Source organism: Amyelois transitella, chromosome 4 (genome assembly GCF_032362555.1).
Source record: "Amyelois transitella isolate CPQ chromosome 4, ilAmyTran1.1, whole genome shotgun sequence".
Lineage (NCBI taxonomy): Eukaryota > Metazoa > Arthropoda > Insecta > Lepidoptera > Pyralidae > Amyelois > Amyelois transitella.
This window is the reverse complement of record NC_083507.1, coordinates 2798187-2819839: the sequence shown is the minus strand read 5'-3', so window position 1 is coordinate 2819839 and position 21653 is coordinate 2798187. Positions and strand designations below refer to the sequence as shown.

Here is a 21653-nt window from a genome sequence, read left to right as displayed (position 1 = left end):
TATTTATATAACATAGTTGAAATTCCACCTTGGCGGATAAAATAATTGGAAAGACTTTCCAATTATTCCACTTACCATATTCTCCTCTCTTCGGCCGACAGTTTTCGTCTGATTCAGTTTTTGTTTTGTTTTTGTATCTGTAACAAAAACCATAGATTAGAGAGTAAAAGTTTTTTTTTTACCTTAATTCACAGAAAATACGAAAACGTATCTTTACCAATAATTTTGAAAAATCACAGACAATATAATCTTTTTCAAATAATTTTATTAATCTTGTTGCTGCATATTTAAATTATGCTGTATTTAATTTGTGATTAATATTTTTAACACTAATATCAAGCATACTATGTGTCCATGTTGGGTCACGTAATTTTTTATGGCATAGTTATAAAACCGTATAGTTTTTTTGACACAACCATCGTTACGCATAACTTACCATGTCACGTTAAATAGACTCAAATATTATTGCTTAGGATGAAATTAACTTACCTAATTAAGCCCTAGCGAAATCACCCACACCTTTTAGAATATGCTCCCTTCTTCAGGTACCGTAATAAAATTTACTTAAGGTTTATCATACGCAAAGTTTGTCACAAAGCCGTCCTTTGCAATGTAAACAGCCGCTGTTGAGAACTAATTACTAAGTTTGTAAACTGTACTTCATTAAATACTAATTATTCCGGGAAATTTTACGTGAAAGGGATCGCTTAGGCCTGGTTCGTTGATAAAAATATCGATTACAGTGTAGCAAGCTTGAACGGTTTACTACTGAACGTATCAAGTTTGCCGTGTGGTTTCCGGGACCAATAGGAAAAAGAATAGGAGCACTTCATCTCTTACCAATCGTTATCAAACCGTTTTCGAAATAAAAGATACATTTATTATCGAATCAGCGATCGCTCTGAAACTTTTTTAGGCACGGTATACAAAATACCGTAGGTATCATAAATAATAGCGTTTATCGAATGTTTAGAATGAAATCTTAAACTACCCACGTTCAGTTTATTTTTTTCTTTAATAAGTTATTTACAAAAACGAATTACAGCCAAAGCCCAGACTGATACAATTTAAATGTTTCACGTCAATAGCGTGTATCATAAAGACTATGGATTTATCGTTTGTTTTGAAGGAGAGTTTAAAAATATTTGACTGTTATCGATGTCGTATCTCTGGGTGAAGTTTGATACATAATACATACATACATATGGTCACGTCCATATCCCTTGCGGGGTAGACAGAGCCAACAGTCTGGAAAAGACTGAATGGCCACGTTCAGCTATTTAGCTTAATGATAGAATTGAGATTCTAATAGTGACAGGTTGCTAGCCCATCGCCTAAAAGAAGAATCCCAAGTTTGTGAGCCTGTCCCTTAATAGCCTTTTACAACATCCATGGGAAAGGAATGGAGTGTTTCTATTTCTTTCTTGTATTGGTGTTCTCTTTTTTGTATTGGTGCCGGGAACCACACGGCACATACATAATTTAAAGTGACAAGGTAGCCTTTCGCTGGTTTGTTTTTAATACATGATTGTGAATTAGCTGTACATAATGTATTGTGATGCAATAAAGAGATAATGTATTATGTCGTGTCGTATTATAATGTATTTTTGTACGCATTGGATTAATCAGGATGGTTGTATGTAAACATACTGATATCACGGTTTAGACAAAGCCAAAACTCTCGAAAAAACTTTCGTTTCGACGTAAGGCCCGGTTAAAATGCGTGATGCGCAAAAAGGTACAGGTTCATTATCCTACCTCGGCCATGTACCGAAGACTTTTCAAAGTTATGTACATTAGTTTGAATACTAACCGATACTTTTGAGGTGCGGGAAAACATCGTGAGGATACCTGCACGTGTAATTGGATTCAATACTAGGATTAGGTTTATCTGCAAAGGTTGCAGAGGTCAGATGGGAGTCGGTTCGTGTAAAAACCTGACTTACCCAATCTAGGATCCATGGTCCAAGACATACCCCGGGCTTCTCTGTCCAGAAATTCGTATTGAAACAATTAGATTTACATTAATTCATGTTTTTTGATGTAGACAATGTGCATTCGTTTACGATTTAAGAGATCTATATTTGTAAATTGACGTCCGGTGAAAATGCTGCAGTGTAGGTTGTTCTGCAGCTTCTTCTACACATGCGCTTTGGAAGCGGTAGTAGTTATAATTAGATTTAAGTGATGTGACGTCAATAAGTGATATCTTGTATCCGATGACGATGCAATCACATCACACAGCACTAGCACACTGCAAGATGAATTCCAAGTTTATTAGCCTTAAAAGTCATACATGGGAAATGGCTCTATACTTGAGTGCCGGAAACCACACGGCAATCTTTTGTCCAAATATATAATCGATATTTTCAGATACGAGTATTCTTTATTTTTTTTTTAAATATTCTTTTTCGTGGCCAGTATTTCGACCTCTTTGCACTTTATTTTTATTTATGACCTTAACATGAATATGGAAGAGTTACAAACAATACACAGAAATGTATTTGACTAAAACAATATTTTATATTCATGTTTATTTGTTTCCACGATACGAGTATGCTCACCATTCTTGCTTACTACGATAACTTGACCCGAATCCAAGCGTTGCGAGTTGAGACGGGATTCATGGAACTGTGAAATTCTGGACGGGATCTCAAGAACGTGTAAAGTTTGAAATAAGAACAAATTCCGTTCCCCGTTCTGTTCTGTTTTCTAAGAAAATATGAACACATTTCTTTTAACCGGCTTCTTAAATGGGATTCAGTGTTTTTATTTTAACGGGTTTTCTTTTTGTATTGGCAATCGTGTTATTCAGTGTTTTAATGACTGTGTTTTATTTTAGTATTGTTAACCATTTTATTCAGTGTTTTAATTTTAACGGCGAAGAAATAAAGAAAATAATATGAAGAAGTGATAATTAATAAGGAAACAAGGTTCAGTGCGCGATGTTGCTTCACTTCCGAATTCTGATCCTATCAGATGATGGAAAAAGATTTTTCTGATCGGCCTGCGCAAGCCTTTTAAGTATTTATTTAATAACCAATCACAAGCCTCAAAACTACTGTAAGACTATTACAATATTTTTTGTCCGAAATTTATTTATTTGCCGTGTGGTTCCCGACACCATTACAAAAAAGAATAGGACCACTCCATCTCTTTCCCACGGATGTCATAAAAGGCGACTAAGGAATAGGCTTACACTAACTTGGGATTCCTCTTTTAGGCGATGGGCTAGCAACCTGTCACTGTTTGAATCTTAATTCTATCACAAAGCCAAACAGCTGAGCGTGGCCTATCAGTCTTTTCAAGACTGGTGGCTCAGTCTACCCCGCTAGGGATATAGAAGTAATCATATGTATGTATTTATTTATTGATATTTTAGCTAGTCAGCTTGCTCAACTCATCAAGTTCATTCAACAAAACTCATGCGAAAGCATACTTAGCACCTGACAAGCTTCAATAGTGTATTTTGATCTCATTAAGGTCTATTTTCGACTAACTCAATGAAGCATCATAGTGAACATAAACACTTCTATCGGCGGTGCAAAAACACGTAAACAAGCAACCAAAATAGGTGAAGTGGCTTCTATAGGGTAGCGATACACTGCCGGTCGTAGCTAAGCGGAGAGCTACATTAAATCACGTCTATATCTCTTTCGGGGTAGACAGAGCTGTTGGCTCTGTCAGTATGTGACCGTTAAGATGTATGGTTCAGATGTACGCCTAAAAGGAAAATCCTATAATTAGTAGCCTTTACCTAAATTTACTTTTACAATATGCACGGGAATAGTAGCAGATGGCACACACTATGTTTTTTTTTTAAATATATCTTTAATAATCTCTCCTTTCTAGTGATCATCCTGATTACATTATCACCTTTGGTCGCCCTGTCACCATGATCTTAGATATAAGTGTGGTCAGGTAGTTAAGGCTGAGGGTGAAATAATAATAAGAACCATGCTAACAAAAAGAAAACAATGAAATAAATAAATAAAGGTATGAGACAAATTATATATTGAGTTAGCCCTAAAGAGTTCTAAAATTATACTCATGTAAAGCATAGCTTGCACTACGCTATGGATTCAAAACGTTTCTCATTAACTTGTTCTTTATTTTGGGTGTATTTTCTCAGTACAGCAAATCTGTTTTCGATAAACTCGGATAGTTGGAAAAAGAGTTTAGATTGATTGGACGTATTTAACGATAAAATCGAGGCCAAGGTAAGTACGGAGAATATCTTTTTTTAGATTAACAATACAATTAAAACAAGTTTTTATATTAAAAGTTGTAAAGAAGCATTATATAATTTATTAATTACATAAATTAATGTTGAGGCTTATAATAATTATACATTTTTATTTCTATCCTGTCTTTGTTTTTGGATCCATCTATTGTTTGATACATACATACATATTATCACGTCTATATCCCTTGCGGGGTAAACAGAGCCAACAGTCTTGTAAAGACTGATAGGCCACGTTCAGCTATTTGGCTTTAAGATAGAATTGAGATTCAAATAGTGACAGGTTGCTAGCCCATCGCCTAGAAGAATAATAATAAATAAATATAATAAATATATACGGGACAAATTACACAGATTGAGTTAGCCTCGAAGTAAGTTCGAAACTTGTGTTACGAGATACTAACTCAACGATACTATATCTTATAATAAATACTTATATAGATAAACATCCAAGACCCAGGCCAATCAGAGAAAGTCCAATTCTCATCATGCTCTGGCCGGGATTCGAACCCGGGACCTCCGGTGTCACAGACAAGCGCACTACCGCTGCGCCACAGAGGCCGTCAAGAATCCCAAGTTTGTTGATTGTATTGTTAATCTATTGTTTGATTTATAAAATGACTCTCACATAGCACATTTCAGTTAACAAAAGATTACTAGGAAGATCTAATTAATTTTTGTCTAATTAATACGGGTGTGTTATCAAATTACGATAATAATTAGCTTAGATGTTAATTGAATATGTTTTCGTGCGAAATATTGGATTTTTGAAATATACGACACGGTAATAGAGATTACACATTACGAAAATAAAGGCTTTCTATTTACAGCATCACACAATTACTTTGCTTATATTATTCATAGCCTTTTTAAATTTTTTATGTAGTTAAGCTACATTACTCTAAAGTTTTATGCGAATGAGTTCCTTATATCTAATATCTATTTATTCACATCTTTTACATTTACAGAAATAATAATTAGGTTTTCCAGCGGTTCCTGTCGCGTCAAAGTGAAATTCCCGTTTTCTTGCTTAAATGCGAATTTTTAGATTAAAAAGGCGCCCGATTATTATATAATATATGATGATTCATAAGATATGACCTTCAATAATAGACTGTGTTCATATATTTCATCATATTCGGTTTTGCTGTGAAAACGTACCTAGTAAATATTCGTATTATATTATTAGTCCGCCCTCGTAGCATGGCACGACTACCGCTGTTTCTATCGCGCAAAAACTATCGCTGTGCCGCTTTTTATTATGACGTGAAAAGGGATAGCTATATATTTCGCGAAATTAAAAGGGCGCGTTGCGCGTAATATGCTACGAGGGATCTGTTTAATAAAAGTATAATATACGAGGTAAAACAAAACTATAATCAGCTCTTACACGAATTGTAGATTCAAATTATTATATTTCTTGCAAGGAAAGACTAATGGAAGCTAGCCCCATACCGATTATATGAACTGCTTAAAAGTTATAATATTAACGTTATCTTTACAGTACCCTCACTGTCAGTTTCTCCCAAACTTGATAAGTGAAATCACTGAGCTGAAATTTGTTTTATTCGCCTCATTGAGCTGACGTGGGATTTAGAAGGGCTGCCAAGGTTGAAAGAATTCTGTTATTTATACCTACAACCAAAGATAAACCGAGTACTTTAGGTAAGTCTCGAGTTTGGAAAATTTTTTGTTAGAAATTTTCTTTTCATCAAAATGACATAAAACCACGAAGTATCAATTTTCTTTTCTTTAAAGTGACACAATCTGAATCAGCACCAATAAATAAATAAAAAGTACCCGAAAAAAAAAGTGTGGATGAAGCGAAGGAAGTATGCAGAGATCGTGCCAAGTGGAAAGAGGTAGTCTCTGGCTACCCCTCCGGGAAAGAGATTCGTGATTTTATGTATGTATGTAAATAAATAAATGTTAAAGCCAATTTATGTAATTTGATTACATATTTTTTTTTTAAATATTCAAGATTTTGTTCGCTCGCCTTTGATGTGTGTACAAAGCAATTTGTACAGCAATTTAGTGTTTTGTTAAGGACTTCTATGACTAAAATGTGCTGATATACGTTGTGAGGATAAATTATTAGTTACATTTTGTATTCAGAACATTTTTTTTCGTTAAAGTTTTCTTTTCCTTTTGCCAGTGCCGAGTTTATTTATAGATCTGTATTTTAATTAAAAACGATTTTAAATTATGTAAAATTAATTGTAGAATTTTTTTTTGGATTACGTGTTGGCCTCGGCCATGTCTGACCAATTTTTGTGTGCACAGTCAGGTGTACTTTCAAACAAGCAAGATAAAAAAGGAAGAATTACTCAATTCGACTTTTTTTAACGGCCATGGATACAAGTCATGAGGGTCGTGCATAGTATAACTTACCTCAGCACATTATGATGAGTCAATGCGCTGAAAGTATGGTGAGGTGAGCTCTGTGCAAGTGACGTGGGTAGCACTGGAGGTATCGGCCGCCCTGGGCCCTGGAGAACTCTGATGCCCATACGCACTGTATTCCGTCTTGACACTTTCTCGTCTACACGATCCGCTAGCAGAAAAAAAAGATATGAATTTAGCAAATAGTGGTTGTAATTATTATCATCAGCGTAAGTTCCGGTTGCATCTAAACCTCTCTGGAGAGGAGCGATCTCGATAATCGATTAGATTTCTAAGCAATGTGAGTCCCGTCTAAACTATGCAACATTTTTAGTGGAATTCCCGCCTTCCTCCTGGCTTTAGCCCCTGTTGCATCCTCACCACTCTGGAGAGGAGCCTAGTAAGGGGTGCCTTTGAACATGGATTCTAGATTGGGTGAGTCAGGTTTTTACCCGAAGCGACTCCCATTTAGGTCAGATGGGACTAACCTTTGCTAGAGAACCTATCCCGTACTGTATTGGATCATTCATAATTACACATCCAGTTGGCTGAAAGTGCAGGTTTTCACACGATGTTTTTCCTCACCGTAATAGGTCAGTGAAACCTATCCCATATGAATATTGGTCACTCAATTAGTTGTTTGAAATGTGCAGATTTCCTTATTATAAGAGAATTATGTTCATAACTAATTAATTTATATGTTTTGCTACAACAGGACCAAAGATTTTGATGTTATAAAATAAAAAAAAAAACTTTGGGGAGTACTTCTTCTTCTTCTTCTTTGTCATTACTTTTTCCCACTTTCTACGTGGGGTCGGCACAGTATGTTAGTTCTTGCAATTACTTCTGTCAATTGCCATCGCACTGGTCATTCTCTTTCTCTTCATACTATCCCTTACGGCTTCCATCCATCTCTTTTTCGGTCTTCCCCTATTTTTTATACCTTTCACTTCCATATTTAAGTAACATGGTAAACAATTTTATCATTTCGGATTAAAACTCGAATTTGCTTGTACAATTCTAAGAATCCAATCGAATTATAGCTGCAGTTTAATCAAAGGAAAATCGGTATTGAATCAACAGAAACAAAGATAAGCAATGGCCCTCGTTTAGACCAGAGACAGGTCTTATATCGCCTGTCGAATGCACTACTTGAGTGGAACACACTCGTCGTTCGCACTTAGTTCAGAGCAGACGTGTACATAGTTAAATTTAAGAATATATTTTCTTTGCTCCTTAATTTCAATTCTTAACACACTCACAATTATGGTTATTCTCGCGGAAGTGCGTTAAGTGACTTAGGCTATTTCTTTACCGTGAAGTGATTACCGCTAACTGTAAGAGAGGGGCGCACATCTCCACGCAAGAAAAAGAAGGTGACATTTTTTATCCCTATCGATGCACACACTGACAATCCATCGTGAGGTAGGAAAAAATAAATCACTACTAGTATAGTCGAAGATCACACGCATACTTTTGCATTGAAAAATTATAGACCATGAGCCTACTGCGTTCACCGACTAAAACAACTACTGGTGGAGGATCACAACCCGACTTATCTAAAATAAATCCTGATCTGATGGACCAACAAATCACATTTCGCAAAAGAAAGCAACCCGATGACCACTGCGATTGCAATAAAGAAATATCAAATCTTCGAACTGAAATATCAAACATATCTTCTCTTCTGCAGAACTTTATAAGCTGCCATGAACAAAATACCGATACACTACGTGAAGGTTTCACTGATATAAAAAACGAAATCAAAGAAATAAACTCGACACATGAGAAAACCGTAGCTTCAATCCAGGATCTAAAAGTTCATATCAATGATGTCAAATCCACTATATCAAACTTAGCATCGAAGCAAGGGCATCTTGAGTCCCAAATTACTGAGCTGGATAAGAAACTCGTTGTAGGTGAAGGAGAAGTATTCGCAATAAAAGCCGAGCTAGATAAAATTAAATCAACCTTACCATCTACATCCTCTCCAACCAAGGTGTCAAGAATGATTTATAATGAAGAAATACTCCGAGAAATCCAAGAGCGTAATAACAGACAGAGAAATATTATAGTTGTGGGAGTTGCGGAACAGAAAACTAAAGACCACAAAGAACGTTTGGCGAGAGACGAAGCCGAAGTCATGCATATTCTTACAAATGCAACTACTGAATATTCTATACCTCAACCAACTAGTGTTTTTCGTTTAGGAAAATATACTCCGACCAAAAATCGCCGATTGAAAATTTGCTTCGAAAACAATGACATTCCGCTTAGACTCTTACGAACTAAACTCAATCTGCCTGATGGCATCAGAATATATTCTGACCAAACGCCCGCGCAACAAAAACTAATGCGCAATCTAAAGGACGAACTAACTAGGCGTCAGGAAGATGGTGAGAAAGATCTGATAATAAAATATGTAAAAGGAATTCCGCAAATAACTAAACCCGAGTCAAAAAACTTAAATTGTCTCAATCAAAATCAACAACCACTATAAACACACCTAGTAATAACTTTTCCATTGTTAACAAGTACACTGATATCCATACCTCTAAGTCTGGTATAAATTTCTTTTACATGAATGCCCGGAGTATAAGTTCTAAAGGAAGATTTGATGAATTACAATGCATACTGCGAATAATGACTCATACAGTACATGTAGTCTTGCTCACTGAAACATGGTTTAAAAATGAAGAACATGCCCTTAAATACCAAATTCCTAATTATACTCACCATTACAATATCAGAACAGACAAAACTGGAGGTGGAGTTTCTGCTTTTATTCACAATGATTTGAAGCACTGCGTAATTGAATCGCTGTACTCTGGCGGTAATAACTATTTATGGATTAAGCTAGAGAAACTGGCGCTGGAGATTGGTTTGGTGTACTATCCCGGTGATACTAATATAAACGATTTTCTAGATGCACTCGATACACAGTTACAATCACGAAAAAGAGGTCTACTCTTTGGAGACTTTAACATCAACTTATTGAAAGAGAAGACAGTTGAAAAAGAAAATAGGACAAAAAAGAAACGAAAGTCATATCTAGATATCCTTAAAGAATCAGGCTACAATATACTAAATAAAATTAAAACTCAGTACTGTACAAGAGAAACCACAACAAAACAATCTATCATTGATCATATCAGTTCTAATCTTAAAAATAATACATACAATTTTACTATCATTGAATCACCACTGACTGACCATAAACAGATACATTTTGAACTCAAGAGGTATAAACCTCCTCCAAAGCAACGTGTTGTTTACAAAGGGCTAAACTATGATAAACTATACAAATTTATGGAAAATACTATTAATGATAGAGATAAGATAAGTATTGCTCAACTTGAAACAAAGATTAAAGAAAGCATCAACCAAAGCAAAGACACAAAAATCAAAACACTAAACTTACCCCGAAATGACTGGATACAAAGCAGTATTTTACAAGAAATTAACGAAAGAAATGTGCTTTGGGCGAACTTAAAAAATGATCCGAAGAACAAAATTCTGCAAGAAGCTTATAATAGGAAAAACGACTCTGTGGCTGCTGAGATTAAAAACAAAAAGGCAGAGTATTACTGCGACGAATTTAGAAAATGTGATAGAAAGCCGAAGAAGACGTGGGAACTTATAAATCATCTTGCTAAAAATGAAATTAAACAGAACTGTGCTCCCCCAAAACTATCAATCAAAAATAAAACTATTGTCGATCCTTTAGAAATTTGTAATACATTTAATGAATACTTCTCCACAATTGGTTCACTATTGGCAAATGAAATTATCTCAAAAAACTCGCACCGAAACCAAACAAATATGCACACTCAATCAACAACAAGCATCAATGGCCTCACAACTTTAACGCCTTGTACTGTTGATGAAATATCTGAAATCATTGACAGTTTGGATTCTAACACTAGCACTGGTATCGACGGAATTAGTACTAAAGCACTAAAATGCCTAAAACCACTTATAGTCGATAAACTCACTGCCTGCCTTAACGATCTCTTAAGCATAGGATACTTTCCCGAATCAATGAAAACAGCCAAAGTTACCCCAATACACAAATCAGGCTCCAAAGCCGATCCCGGAAACTATAGACCGATCTCTGTCCTGCCAGTATTGTCAAAAATATTAGAAAAAGTTCTTTACAAACGCCTAATAGAACATTTAGATTCACATGAAATAATATCGGAACGTCAATTTGGCTTTAGACCCAAAAGTAATACATTGGCAGCTACAGTAGACTTAGTCACAAAAATCAAAAGCAATATAGATGGAAAGAATGTGGTACTTGGTGTTTTCATTGATTTTAAGAAGGCTTTTGACACAGTTAGTCATGAAATTTTACTGAAAAAACTTCAACGGATCGGTATAACAGGCATTGCCCTTAAAATGTTCGAATCTTACCTTAGGGATCGCAGTCAAATTGTCAAAATTAATGAATATGAAAGTACACCACTTCCGGTTACATATGGAATCCCTCAAGGATCGATCTTGGGTCCATTACTCTTTCTCGTTTATATCAATGATGTGCAAGATTTAGGGCTACAAGGTCATCTTACTCTATACGCAGATGATACGTGCTTATTTTATTTTGGCCCTAAGATAACTGAAATAATTCCATGTGTTCAACAAGATCTTGACGTTCTTTTTAGCTGGCTTCAAACTAATCTTCTCACGATAAATATATCTAAAACCTCATATATTATTTTCAAAGCTAGAAACAAACAAATTCCATTATACAATAAATTAACTATTAATAACATCCCCTTGAATGAAAAATCAAATGAAAAATATCTAGGTTTGAGAATAGATAACCAACTGACATGGCAATTTCAAATTGATTATCTAAAAAAAAACTATCGGCACTAATGGCTTCACTACGCGGAGTTGTTCGTTGTTTCCCCCGAAAATTACGATTATCTATCTATAATGCTACGGTAAAATCACATCTTATATATCTGATTGAGATATGGGGTACCGCCTCAAAAACTAGACTTGCCAAACTACAAATTGCACAAAATAAAATTATAAAATTGTTATTTCATTATCCATATCTTAGCTCTTGTACTAAAATCTATAAAGAAACCAAACTTATGACTCTTCAACAATTGTATAAATACCACACATGCATACTCGTACGTAAAGTATTAAACAAGACCATCCACACCTCGATCACACTCACACAAACAAAACATGTGACTAAGCGACTCACACGACGGGCTAGTTATCTTGTTCTACCCAAAGTTCGCACAAAGTATGGCAAGCGAATGTTTACGTTTGAGGGAGCACAGATTTTTAACAAACTACCATCAGATATAAAAAATATCAAATCTCTTGGAGCTTTTAAAAGCAAATTAGCCCAGCATATTGTAAATTTATAGTTGTAACAAAATATTCATTTAATTTTTTTTTTTTTTCTTTTTATTAATTGTTATTAAGTACATAGTGATCTGTTCTTTATTAAGTGTTTTGAACATTATTATCAACCTAAAATTAATTCTCATGTAAGTGGCGTTGTAAAAGTCTTAATGAGAATAAAGTTCTTTAAACCGACTTGAGTCTAGACTAGACTGCAGACTCAAAGGGTTTGATGTTGGATCAAATAGCAAAGAGATGAGAACATTAACATGCTTATTTTATGGATAAGTTCATTTGCTAAACAAATTTAAGAACGTAACCACCAACGAATATACATATGTATATTATTACAATTATTTCGGAAAAAAGGTGAAAAAAGTAAAGTAAAGTAAAGTTTTTTTTTTATACGTTCACTTATGTCGCTGATCTCGTAGTTTTTTTATTTAGTTTAGGTGTACGGTATAAATTTAATTCGTATTTAATGTGAGTATTGGCTCCTTACGCACATACATAATTAATAACCTTATATTTATATATATATATATCCTTTTGGTTGCTTTTGATTGTTCCAGGATTTAGTAATTTAGCTTGTACATGAAGCGACTCCCAAACATCCATGGGAAAGAGTGGTCCTATTTTAAAGTGCTAGGAACCACACGGTACTGATAACCTTCACTTACCTATATATGCTCGGACATCATACGAGGTGCCAATGGGCGCGCCGTGGTACTGCTTGGCTGGGACCAGTTGGACGCTGGGTGGCGCTAGTGGCGTCAGCTCTAGGTGGAACGGATACGCGTTGGATCCCAATCGTCTGATCAGAGCATCCTGGCAAAAGAACGTGTATTTTCAAATTCAAATTCGAAACTTTTATTCATTATTGTGAGACACTTCAATAGCGCTTAATAATTGACATATCTTTTGGATTCACAACATTGGTTGACGTCAAATAAAGATAATGAAGAATTGTTTTTACAGGCTTAGCGTTTTATACCGAATTCGTGAATTTTTAAGTAAAGAGATGCGTGTCAGACTATGCGAAACACTTGTCCTGTCTAAACTTAATTATGCAGATTCAGTCATTGGGGAATGTCTACTAGTGCGTACGAAGAAAATTATCCAGCGCATACAGAACGCATGTACTCGGTTTTGTTTTAAAATTCCGCGAAGATGTCACATTACACCTTTTTTAAATAAAAATGATATATTAAACATGTCAAATCGCCGAACACTCCACCTTGGATCACTTCTGTTTGGAATTATGCGCAAAAAGAAACCTACCTATCTCTATCAAAAATTACAGTTCCCACAATGTCTAATGAGGACTGCAACTCGGTTAATTTTTCCACAACACAATACAGCTGCTTTTCGTGGCAGCTTCCGATACGCTGCTACGAAGTGTTGGAACAATCTTCCGCCACCTGTGCGTAACTGCACTACGGTATCACACTTCAAAGATAAACTGAAAAGTTACTTACTACAATCTCAATCCAACACATAACAGCAAACCTTTACATACCCTTTGCATTTTTCTGTAGTTTCCTTCTGCCTACCTTTTGTCTACTTTGCTTCAACAATAAGAACATAGTTACACTCACGCTCATACTCAACATATATTAACTCCCTAGCACTGCTGTCTTCTTGTTATTTTGTGTCGATATTTTTAATATGTATCCTTCATATTGAATGGCAAAGCCTCCGTACTAGGTTCCACTGAAAATCAGCGCATTGTGTAACTTCATCATACACATGCATATGCTGAGTGGAAACCCTTTTGGTCGCATCATGTATTTTTTTTTTATTTTTATTTCTATGTTTAAGAATGAAAATGTTATGTTACATCTTGCGCCAAATAAAGATTTTTCTTTCTTTCTTTCTTCTTTCTTTCTTTCTTTACTTAAAACTAAGTTTACTGCCGCCTCCAAAGCGACAGTGCAGAAGATACGGTAACAAACTGCACTTTTGAAATTGTAAGAAAACTCTGACACCAAAAATGTCGGTAGAAAAAAGGTGTTTTTTGTGAAGAAGTGATCCGATATAACCTAAAGTTATCACAACTGACAAGAGAGAATTCACTGTATGATTTGTCAGGATTCGTTTGAATTTCGGTCAATGGATTGTTTCTTGTTGATGCATCACACACAGCATCCTCCTATACTATCCTTTAGATTTTAATCAACTCTAAGTGATTCCCATTAGACATCTTTGACCCTGTATACCTGTGTAACAGGATAAATAATTAAATTAAATAAATATATACGGGACAGATTACACAGATTGTGTTAGCTTCGAAGTAAGTTTGAAACTTGTGTGTTACGAGATACTAACTCAACGATGCTATATTCTACTTACAATAAATAATAAACTAGACTGGGTGTGATGTCTAGGAAACCAAGGCTCCGACGATGTTGAGTCGGAGATTTATGCTCCATTGCGAGAAACTATGCTTGTGCGATTAAAAATTATCGCTTATCCGACTGACATAGAATTGTCACCGCAAGGGGTTAACTAACCAAAATAACCTTAGGATACAACCGACAAATACTACCTAACTCTAAAATAAAACAAGAATAAGGTCGCTATTTCTTCGCCTTTTCAGAATTTAAATATCGCAGCCCGTTGCCAGTCCTAACAACGTAATAATGTAAATTTTGAACGAAACAAAATATTTTCTTCTAATAAATTACCATTCTATTAATTGTTGATAAACAACCGGCCTTTAAAATTACCTCTGGATCGTAAAAGTGCCCACAATATTATGATTTATAGCTTATAGCTATCGTTAATAGGATACTGTAAATTGTTGTGTGGGAAGAAAAGAAATATTATGAAACTTTAGCGTCTCCCGCGGCCTCGCTTTTATGTGAAATGTATTATGGATAGCTGTAATATATAGTTTCTAAGCTAGACTAAAAATAAACAAAAAATATAAGAGTACTAGCTGTTTTACTTCAATTAGATTGTAAAAGTCAATCGGGAAATATCATTAATGCAATGATCATAGTAAGAACCCGTGCAGGCTTACTCTCGACTCACAATGACAATATACAATGCCAATCTCAATTCAAGAAATGTCATTTGGCACTCTTGAATTTCACACTAGCGCCACATTGGGGCGAAATCGGACGGATATTGAGTGAACTAATTAACATTGAGATTGTGTTTTGGTACTTGGAATTCGTTACTCTTAAAGAAAATGCACTAAGGCTATGTAAATGAAACATAAAAGTCTGCATACAGGGTGCTCCGCTTTACCGTTCGGCTTAATGCGTATGCTTTAGCCGAACGGTAGTAATTACGATTTCACTCACCAAATTTCCGCTTGCTACAAACATTTATTAAAAAAGCCTAAGAAAGCGTATGTCCTAGTGGTGGGGAAGAGTTACTGTTAATTAATTTTCTTGAAAGTCCCATGAGTTAACATGTCATGCTTACCTGTAAAGGCGTGTTAGGTTCTCTTTCATGGTTACAGTGAGCCGGCCAGACTTGAGCAATACTCATTATAGCTTCGTTGCAGAATTTGAGCCCCATCACCTCTTCATCTTCTCTGCCATACCTGATGAAGAAAAGTCGTATCGCTTTATAATATCAAAAAAGAATTTAGAAAAAAGTGTTGTGAAAAATCACAATTCGTTTTCTATTTTCTAAGGATGAGTTGCACCACATTAATATAACGATAATCAAACTATAACAAACCGTCAATTTGTATTGCACTGTTATAATTTTTCATACTATGGTCAATTTCATTGTTACCGTTAAAATTAAATTTAGCATAAAATTTAACCAAGGTCATGGTTAAATTCAGACTAAATATACCTACATGCATAACATTGACCTAGTTTAATAAGATAAACTGTGTATAATTCTTCGGGATTTATAATCCGCAGAATTTATACTACATAATAATATAAATTGGGTTGTTCAAGCTTTTGTCCATTACTCGCCTCCTACGATATCATCAAGAATAGTGGTCACAATCTAGTCTACTTTAAAAGGAACTTTGAAAGTCTTTAACTCATTATAAATCACGATTTTGGCTTTTCACCAATGGTAATATGTATAATGCAAGTAATAATTGCCATAGATTTTCGCGCAGGAGTTCAAAGCGTAAATTCTGGCACATTACATGATGCTTTTTGGCAATACACCAAATGTTATATTGTTTTCCAATTTACTCCTCTGAAGTCTTTTTGATCTATTTTTGTTTAACTTGACCTATATTTTGGCTAGTTAATTTATTACTTAAATGGTTGGGAGCACTCCCTTTCTCACTCATCTTGGTTTATATCCACTAGCACCCTCCGCCATTTTGGTGGAGGCGGCGTATAGCCAGATTTGTTTCCAAGACAGTTTGCAGGTTTACACGAGACTAAGACTCCATGAGTCTCCATGAAAATAAATAAGAAGACTACTGGAATAAATTTCTTTAGAAATAATTAGTGGCCTTTTACAAAGGTTAAAATAAAATAGTCTAGATTCTAGTTGTTTTTCCTTGTTGTACTAACATAAATATATACAGGACTAGTTAAACATATAAGCTAAACAGACGTAAGTGAAGAAACAATGATTTACTCAATACCTAATAAAGTATTTCATCTAAATATCTATATATCTCTCTTCTAAATATCAGAAGCTTTCCTGTCTTGTATAAACACCTTCATATAAAATGCCGCCCTTCTTTTTATAGTTTCGTTGAGATAACTAATTGCTTGAAATAATTCATGTGAGCTGTATTATGGGACGACATGACTCCCTCGGGTTGTTTCAGATTCATGGGATGCCACACAACTTAATTAACATTCGAAGTTTCGTGTCCTTTTACATTAAGGTTTGTTTAGAGGATTGAAACATTAAGTTAATTTTAATCACTCTCTATAGGAAACTTTTAATATTGTTTTACTCGTGCCGTGTGGTTCCCGGCACCAATGCAAAAAAGAATAAGACCACTCCACTCTCTTTCCCATGGATGTCGTAAAAGGCGACTGAGGGATAGGCTTACAAACTTGGGATTCTTAGTTTATGCGATGGGCTGGATGGCTTCTATCATTAAGCCAAATAGCTGAGCGTGGCCTTTCAGTCTTTTCAAGACTGTTGGCTCTGTCTACCTCGCAATCCCATAGACGTGACCATATGTATGTATGTCTATATATTGTCTTCCCGGCTTGATTGTTACAATTTGCGCGGGAAAAGAAAGAGCTCGCACAATCTATGTTTTTTTTTCGTACCACACCAGTATGGTAGAAAAAATCTTTCACCGTAAATGAGGTATCATTCATTCGCATAATCACGTCTAAATCCCTTGCGGGGTAGGCAGAGCCAACAGTTTTGGAAAACAGACAGGCCACGTTCAGCAGTTACGCTTAATAGCCCATCACCTATAAGAAGAATCCCAAGTTTATAAGCCTAGACTGAAATAAGACATAGATAAAAAAATACATATTAAGTATATTTTTTTTACACAAAGCAAATTTCAGATTTTTTTTCGGTTAACCACACTAACTTGGACATAGCCGTAATATATTTCACAATACAATAATACCCAGCTTAATCAGAAAATGATAAGGAATAGTAATGGAAATTGTCATAATTTGATGTGTTTAGAAGATAATATAATATAAATAGATGTAAAATAAAACATCCCATGTCCCAAATAAAGCAGGAAGGTCAGCGTGCACGTGTTAAACCGGCATTAAATGTATTACACTGTACTGACTAATCCATAGAATTGAAATGTACTAGAAATGGCGACTAAATAAAGCGCAATGCATCATTACTTTTACTAATATTATAAATGCGAAAGTCTGTCTATCAGTTCCGCTTTCACAGCTAAACCGATTCGAATATGGTATGCATATTAGGTAAAAACCTGCGTTCTAATATTTTTTTAAATCAACCCCTAATATACAAAAGGGGGGGGGGGGGGGGGGGTTGAAACATTGTATAAAAATCATGTCTCTTCCGCTTTCGTAGTTAAACCGCTAGACCGATTTGAATGAAAATTGCAAAATTAATATCCTAAAATTATATTATAATTGACGGCCTCTGTGGCTCAGCGGTAGTACGCTTGTCTGTGACAACAGAGGTCCCGGGTTCGAATCTCGGCCAGGGCATGATGAGAAAAGAACTTTTTCTGATTGGCCTGGGTCTTGGATGTTTATCTATATAAGTATTTATTATAAAATATAGTATCGTTGAGTTAGTATCTCGTAACACAAGTTTCGAACTTACTTCGAGGCTAACTCAATCAGTGTAATTTGTCCCGTATATATTTATTTATATTTATTTATATATATTCTGGGGTAACATTACGAGTATACATTCACACAGTCAACTAGAATTGACGCCTATTCATCTTCTCTATAAGGTTGAAGGTTCATTAATTCAGTTCAAAATTGCACTAAATATAAATGTTCACTAGAAATTTACATGTGGAATTGAAATTCAAAGTAAACAATCAATTATGCTATGTAAAGAAAATTTTCTTAGGAAAATATTTTATTATATGAAAATCAAAATAGTCTGTCTGTTTATTAAATGCAAATAACTGTTTTTAAATGTTGATCGAAACTTACTTATTTAGGTAGAAATTAAAACATAATAGATAAATCACTGAACTAATAATTAAATATTTGTTGTTCGAATTTGGTATTTATACCAATTAAATTATTAATTGTGTTGATGTAATAACATTTAACCTAAAAATTTTATCATGTGCGTCAAAAATTCATAATTTCCTAAAGATAATCCATAATTCTTTTGTTTGTTCTTTTTTTTATTGGCCAGTACTAATAACACTTTTGGGCGGTAGTAAACTTGAAACTTTATTTGCACCATTTTTGCACACTACTCGTATCAAAGAGTTTAAACCTATTAGCACTTCTACTAAATTTTAATTCTGTGGACTAATCCATTTTATTCAGGCGAATGTATTCATAAACGAGTTACACATTGGAGTTACAGGATTTGATAGGTAGGTAATAAAAGTGTTCAAAAAATATATACTTAAACTCTTTAATTAATGTCTTGTCATTTTCATTTGCAGAAAAGGTGTGTAAAAAGTTTTTTCTTGTCTGCACTGATTAATGTCAAAATATTAGGTAATTTTCTCTGATTAAACACGTGTGTCAACTATGCACCCATTTATTCACTTCGTCTTCTTTCTAATAACTAAACAAAAGTTATGAAAAATTGTTTCCTTAACGTGTGGTTTCAGGCACCAATTGAAAAATAAAATAGGAGCACTCCTTCTCTTTTCCATGGATGTCGTAAAAGGCGACTAATGATACACTTGGGTTTCTTCTTTAGGCGACGGGCTAGTAACCTGTTATAATATGCATCTCAATTCTATCACTAAGTCAAACATCTGAACGTGGCCCATCAGTCTTTTCAAGACTGTTGGCTCTGTCTACCCCGACATAGACGTGATTATGAGTATGTATGTAAGTTTTTAGTCAGTAGGTACGAGTATTTTAGTCATAATACATTGTATGTATTATTTATACCTAAACATTCTTTATTTTATCATTTGTCCTTGACTGTTGTAGCGAAAATGGGTCCTAAGTGAGATCATTTATATTAATTTAGTAGTCGGAAGCTTCATCTGCTGAATCCATAGACAAATGTTCTATAGGTATATTGGAGAAGGTAACGAACTAATATTTATGCCGTGTGTCTCCCGGCACCAATACTAAAAAGAATAGGACCACTCCATCCCTTTCCCATGGATGTCGTAAAAGGCGACTAAGGGATAGGCTTACAAATTTTTACTTCGATGGATTAGCAACCTGTCACTATTTGAATCTCAATTCTGTCATTAAGCCAAATAGCTGAGCGTGGCCATTCAGTCTTTTCAAGACTGTTAGCTCTGTCTACCCCGCATGGGATATAGATGTGACAATATGTACTCGTATGCATGTAAACATCTGCCAGGAATGAATTTTTCAATAATTTCAACCAGAGTCCAAAATGGTGGTCAAAAAGCGCATCCTGGGCTCCTCTCCAGAGAGAAGAGGAAGACGAGATTATCAGTTATATATTTACCTAAATGTTAATGTGACCTGTCCAAACAGCTTCTTGTTCTCCAAATGCTCAGGGTCCACGTGCAGGACCCCCTGGATCTTGTCGATGCAGCCATTGTCCACCACCAGGTCTCGGGACGCCAGGTAGAGCGTCAGTTTGTTGTTGGGAGACGATTTCTTGAAGACCCTAGAGGAATTTTATGAGATTATTTAGAGCTTAAGGTTCTTTGAACTCATTTCGAAAGAACCCACACATATTTTTCATATTAGGTTATAGATTTAGAAAAGAAATCTATACTAATATTATAAAGCTGAAGAGTTGTTTGTTTGTTTGAACGCGCTCATCTCAGGAAATACTGGTTCGAATTGAAAAATTATTTTTGCGTTGAATAGACCACTTATCGAGGAAGGCTTTAGGCTATATAACATCACGCTGCAACTACAAGGAGCAAAAAAATAATGGAATATGTAAAATAAAAACGGGGAAAATTATTGATCCTTGAGGACTTCAATGGTGCCCATAATAACTGTTCCACGCGGACGAAGTCGCGGGCACAGCTAGTGTATTTCTAAATCACTATTGCGTTACCAAGCGATTGACAGACAACGGGCACATAGTCCAAACCGCAGGTTCTAAAAACTAGAAAGGCATGTAGTTTCCTTATATGGTCCAGAGCAATACAGAGATGATGTACCGGAATTCCCACGGGAACAGATTTACCGTTACCCGCAGGTGGGGACGCGTGCGCTCGCTAGTCTTCTTGAAATAAAGTAAATGTTTATGGTATGGTATGGGTGCCGTGTGGTTCCCGGCACCAATGCAAAAAGAATAGGCCTTCTCCATCTCTCTCCCATGGATGTCGTAAAAGGCGACTAAGGGATAGATAGGCTTACAAACTTGGGATTCTTTTTTAGGCGATGGGTCACTATTTGAATCTCAATTCTATCATTAAGCTAAATAGCTGAATGTAGCCAATCAGTCTTTTCAAGACTGTTGGCTCTGTCTACCCCGCAAGGGATATAGGCGTGACCATATGTATGTATGTATGTTTATGATAAGTTTAAGTTACCTTTGAGAATTGAGTGCGTTATCCGATGTCATTTCGGGATTTCAGCTGAAACAAATTATAAAACAGTTAAAAAAAATATGAACGGGAAAATTATTTCCTCCATAATATACCTGATATTTCTACTGTTCTCGAGCGCGTTGTCATTTGTATATTATTGAATTGATAAGTTTAAAATTTACTTATTATAAACACTTACAAATATTTATAATATACTAAGTTCCGTGTGGTTCCCGGCGTCATTAGAAAAAATAATAAAACCACTCCATCCCTTTTCCGAAGATGTCGTAAAAGGATAGGTTTATAAACTTGGGATTCTCTTTTAGGCAATGGGCTAACAACCTGTCACTATTTAAATCTCATTTCTATTATTAAGACTCAAGAATTAAATCATCAAGACTGTTGGCTCTGTCTGCCCCGCAAGAGATAGACGTCATAATATGTATGTATATAAAAATTTGCGCATGTTTGTTTTTTTTTTAAATTATAAAAATGTTATAGTCTCGAGCAACGACATATAAAATTATAACAAAGGATTATTCTTCGTGAATAGCAATAATCTGAAACTTTAAG

The 21653-nt window shown here is 35.1% G+C and overlaps 1 protein-coding gene across 1 annotated transcript in view; it reads right to left on the bottom strand.

Moving 5' to 3' along the window:
• Window positions 1-21124, bottom strand: part of LOC106129421 (arrestin homolog) — a 33368-nt gene extending 12244 nt beyond the window's left edge. Inside the window, exons 1-6 of the mRNA XM_013327978.2 lie at window positions 21084-21124; window positions 20036-20200; window positions 15431-15551; window positions 12676-12823; window positions 6635-6797; window positions 76-137 (exon numbers count right to left, since the gene is read on the bottom strand). Of these exons, the coding sequence (XP_013183432.2) occupies window positions 76-137; window positions 6635-6797; window positions 12676-12823; window positions 15431-15551; window positions 20036-20200; window positions 21084-21115 (691 nt within the window). The 5' untranslated portion in view covers window positions 21116-21124. The remainder of the gene's footprint in view (window positions 1-75; window positions 138-6634; window positions 6798-12675; window positions 12824-15430; window positions 15552-20035; window positions 20201-21083) is intronic.
• Window positions 21125-21653: the final 529 nt, after the last annotated feature.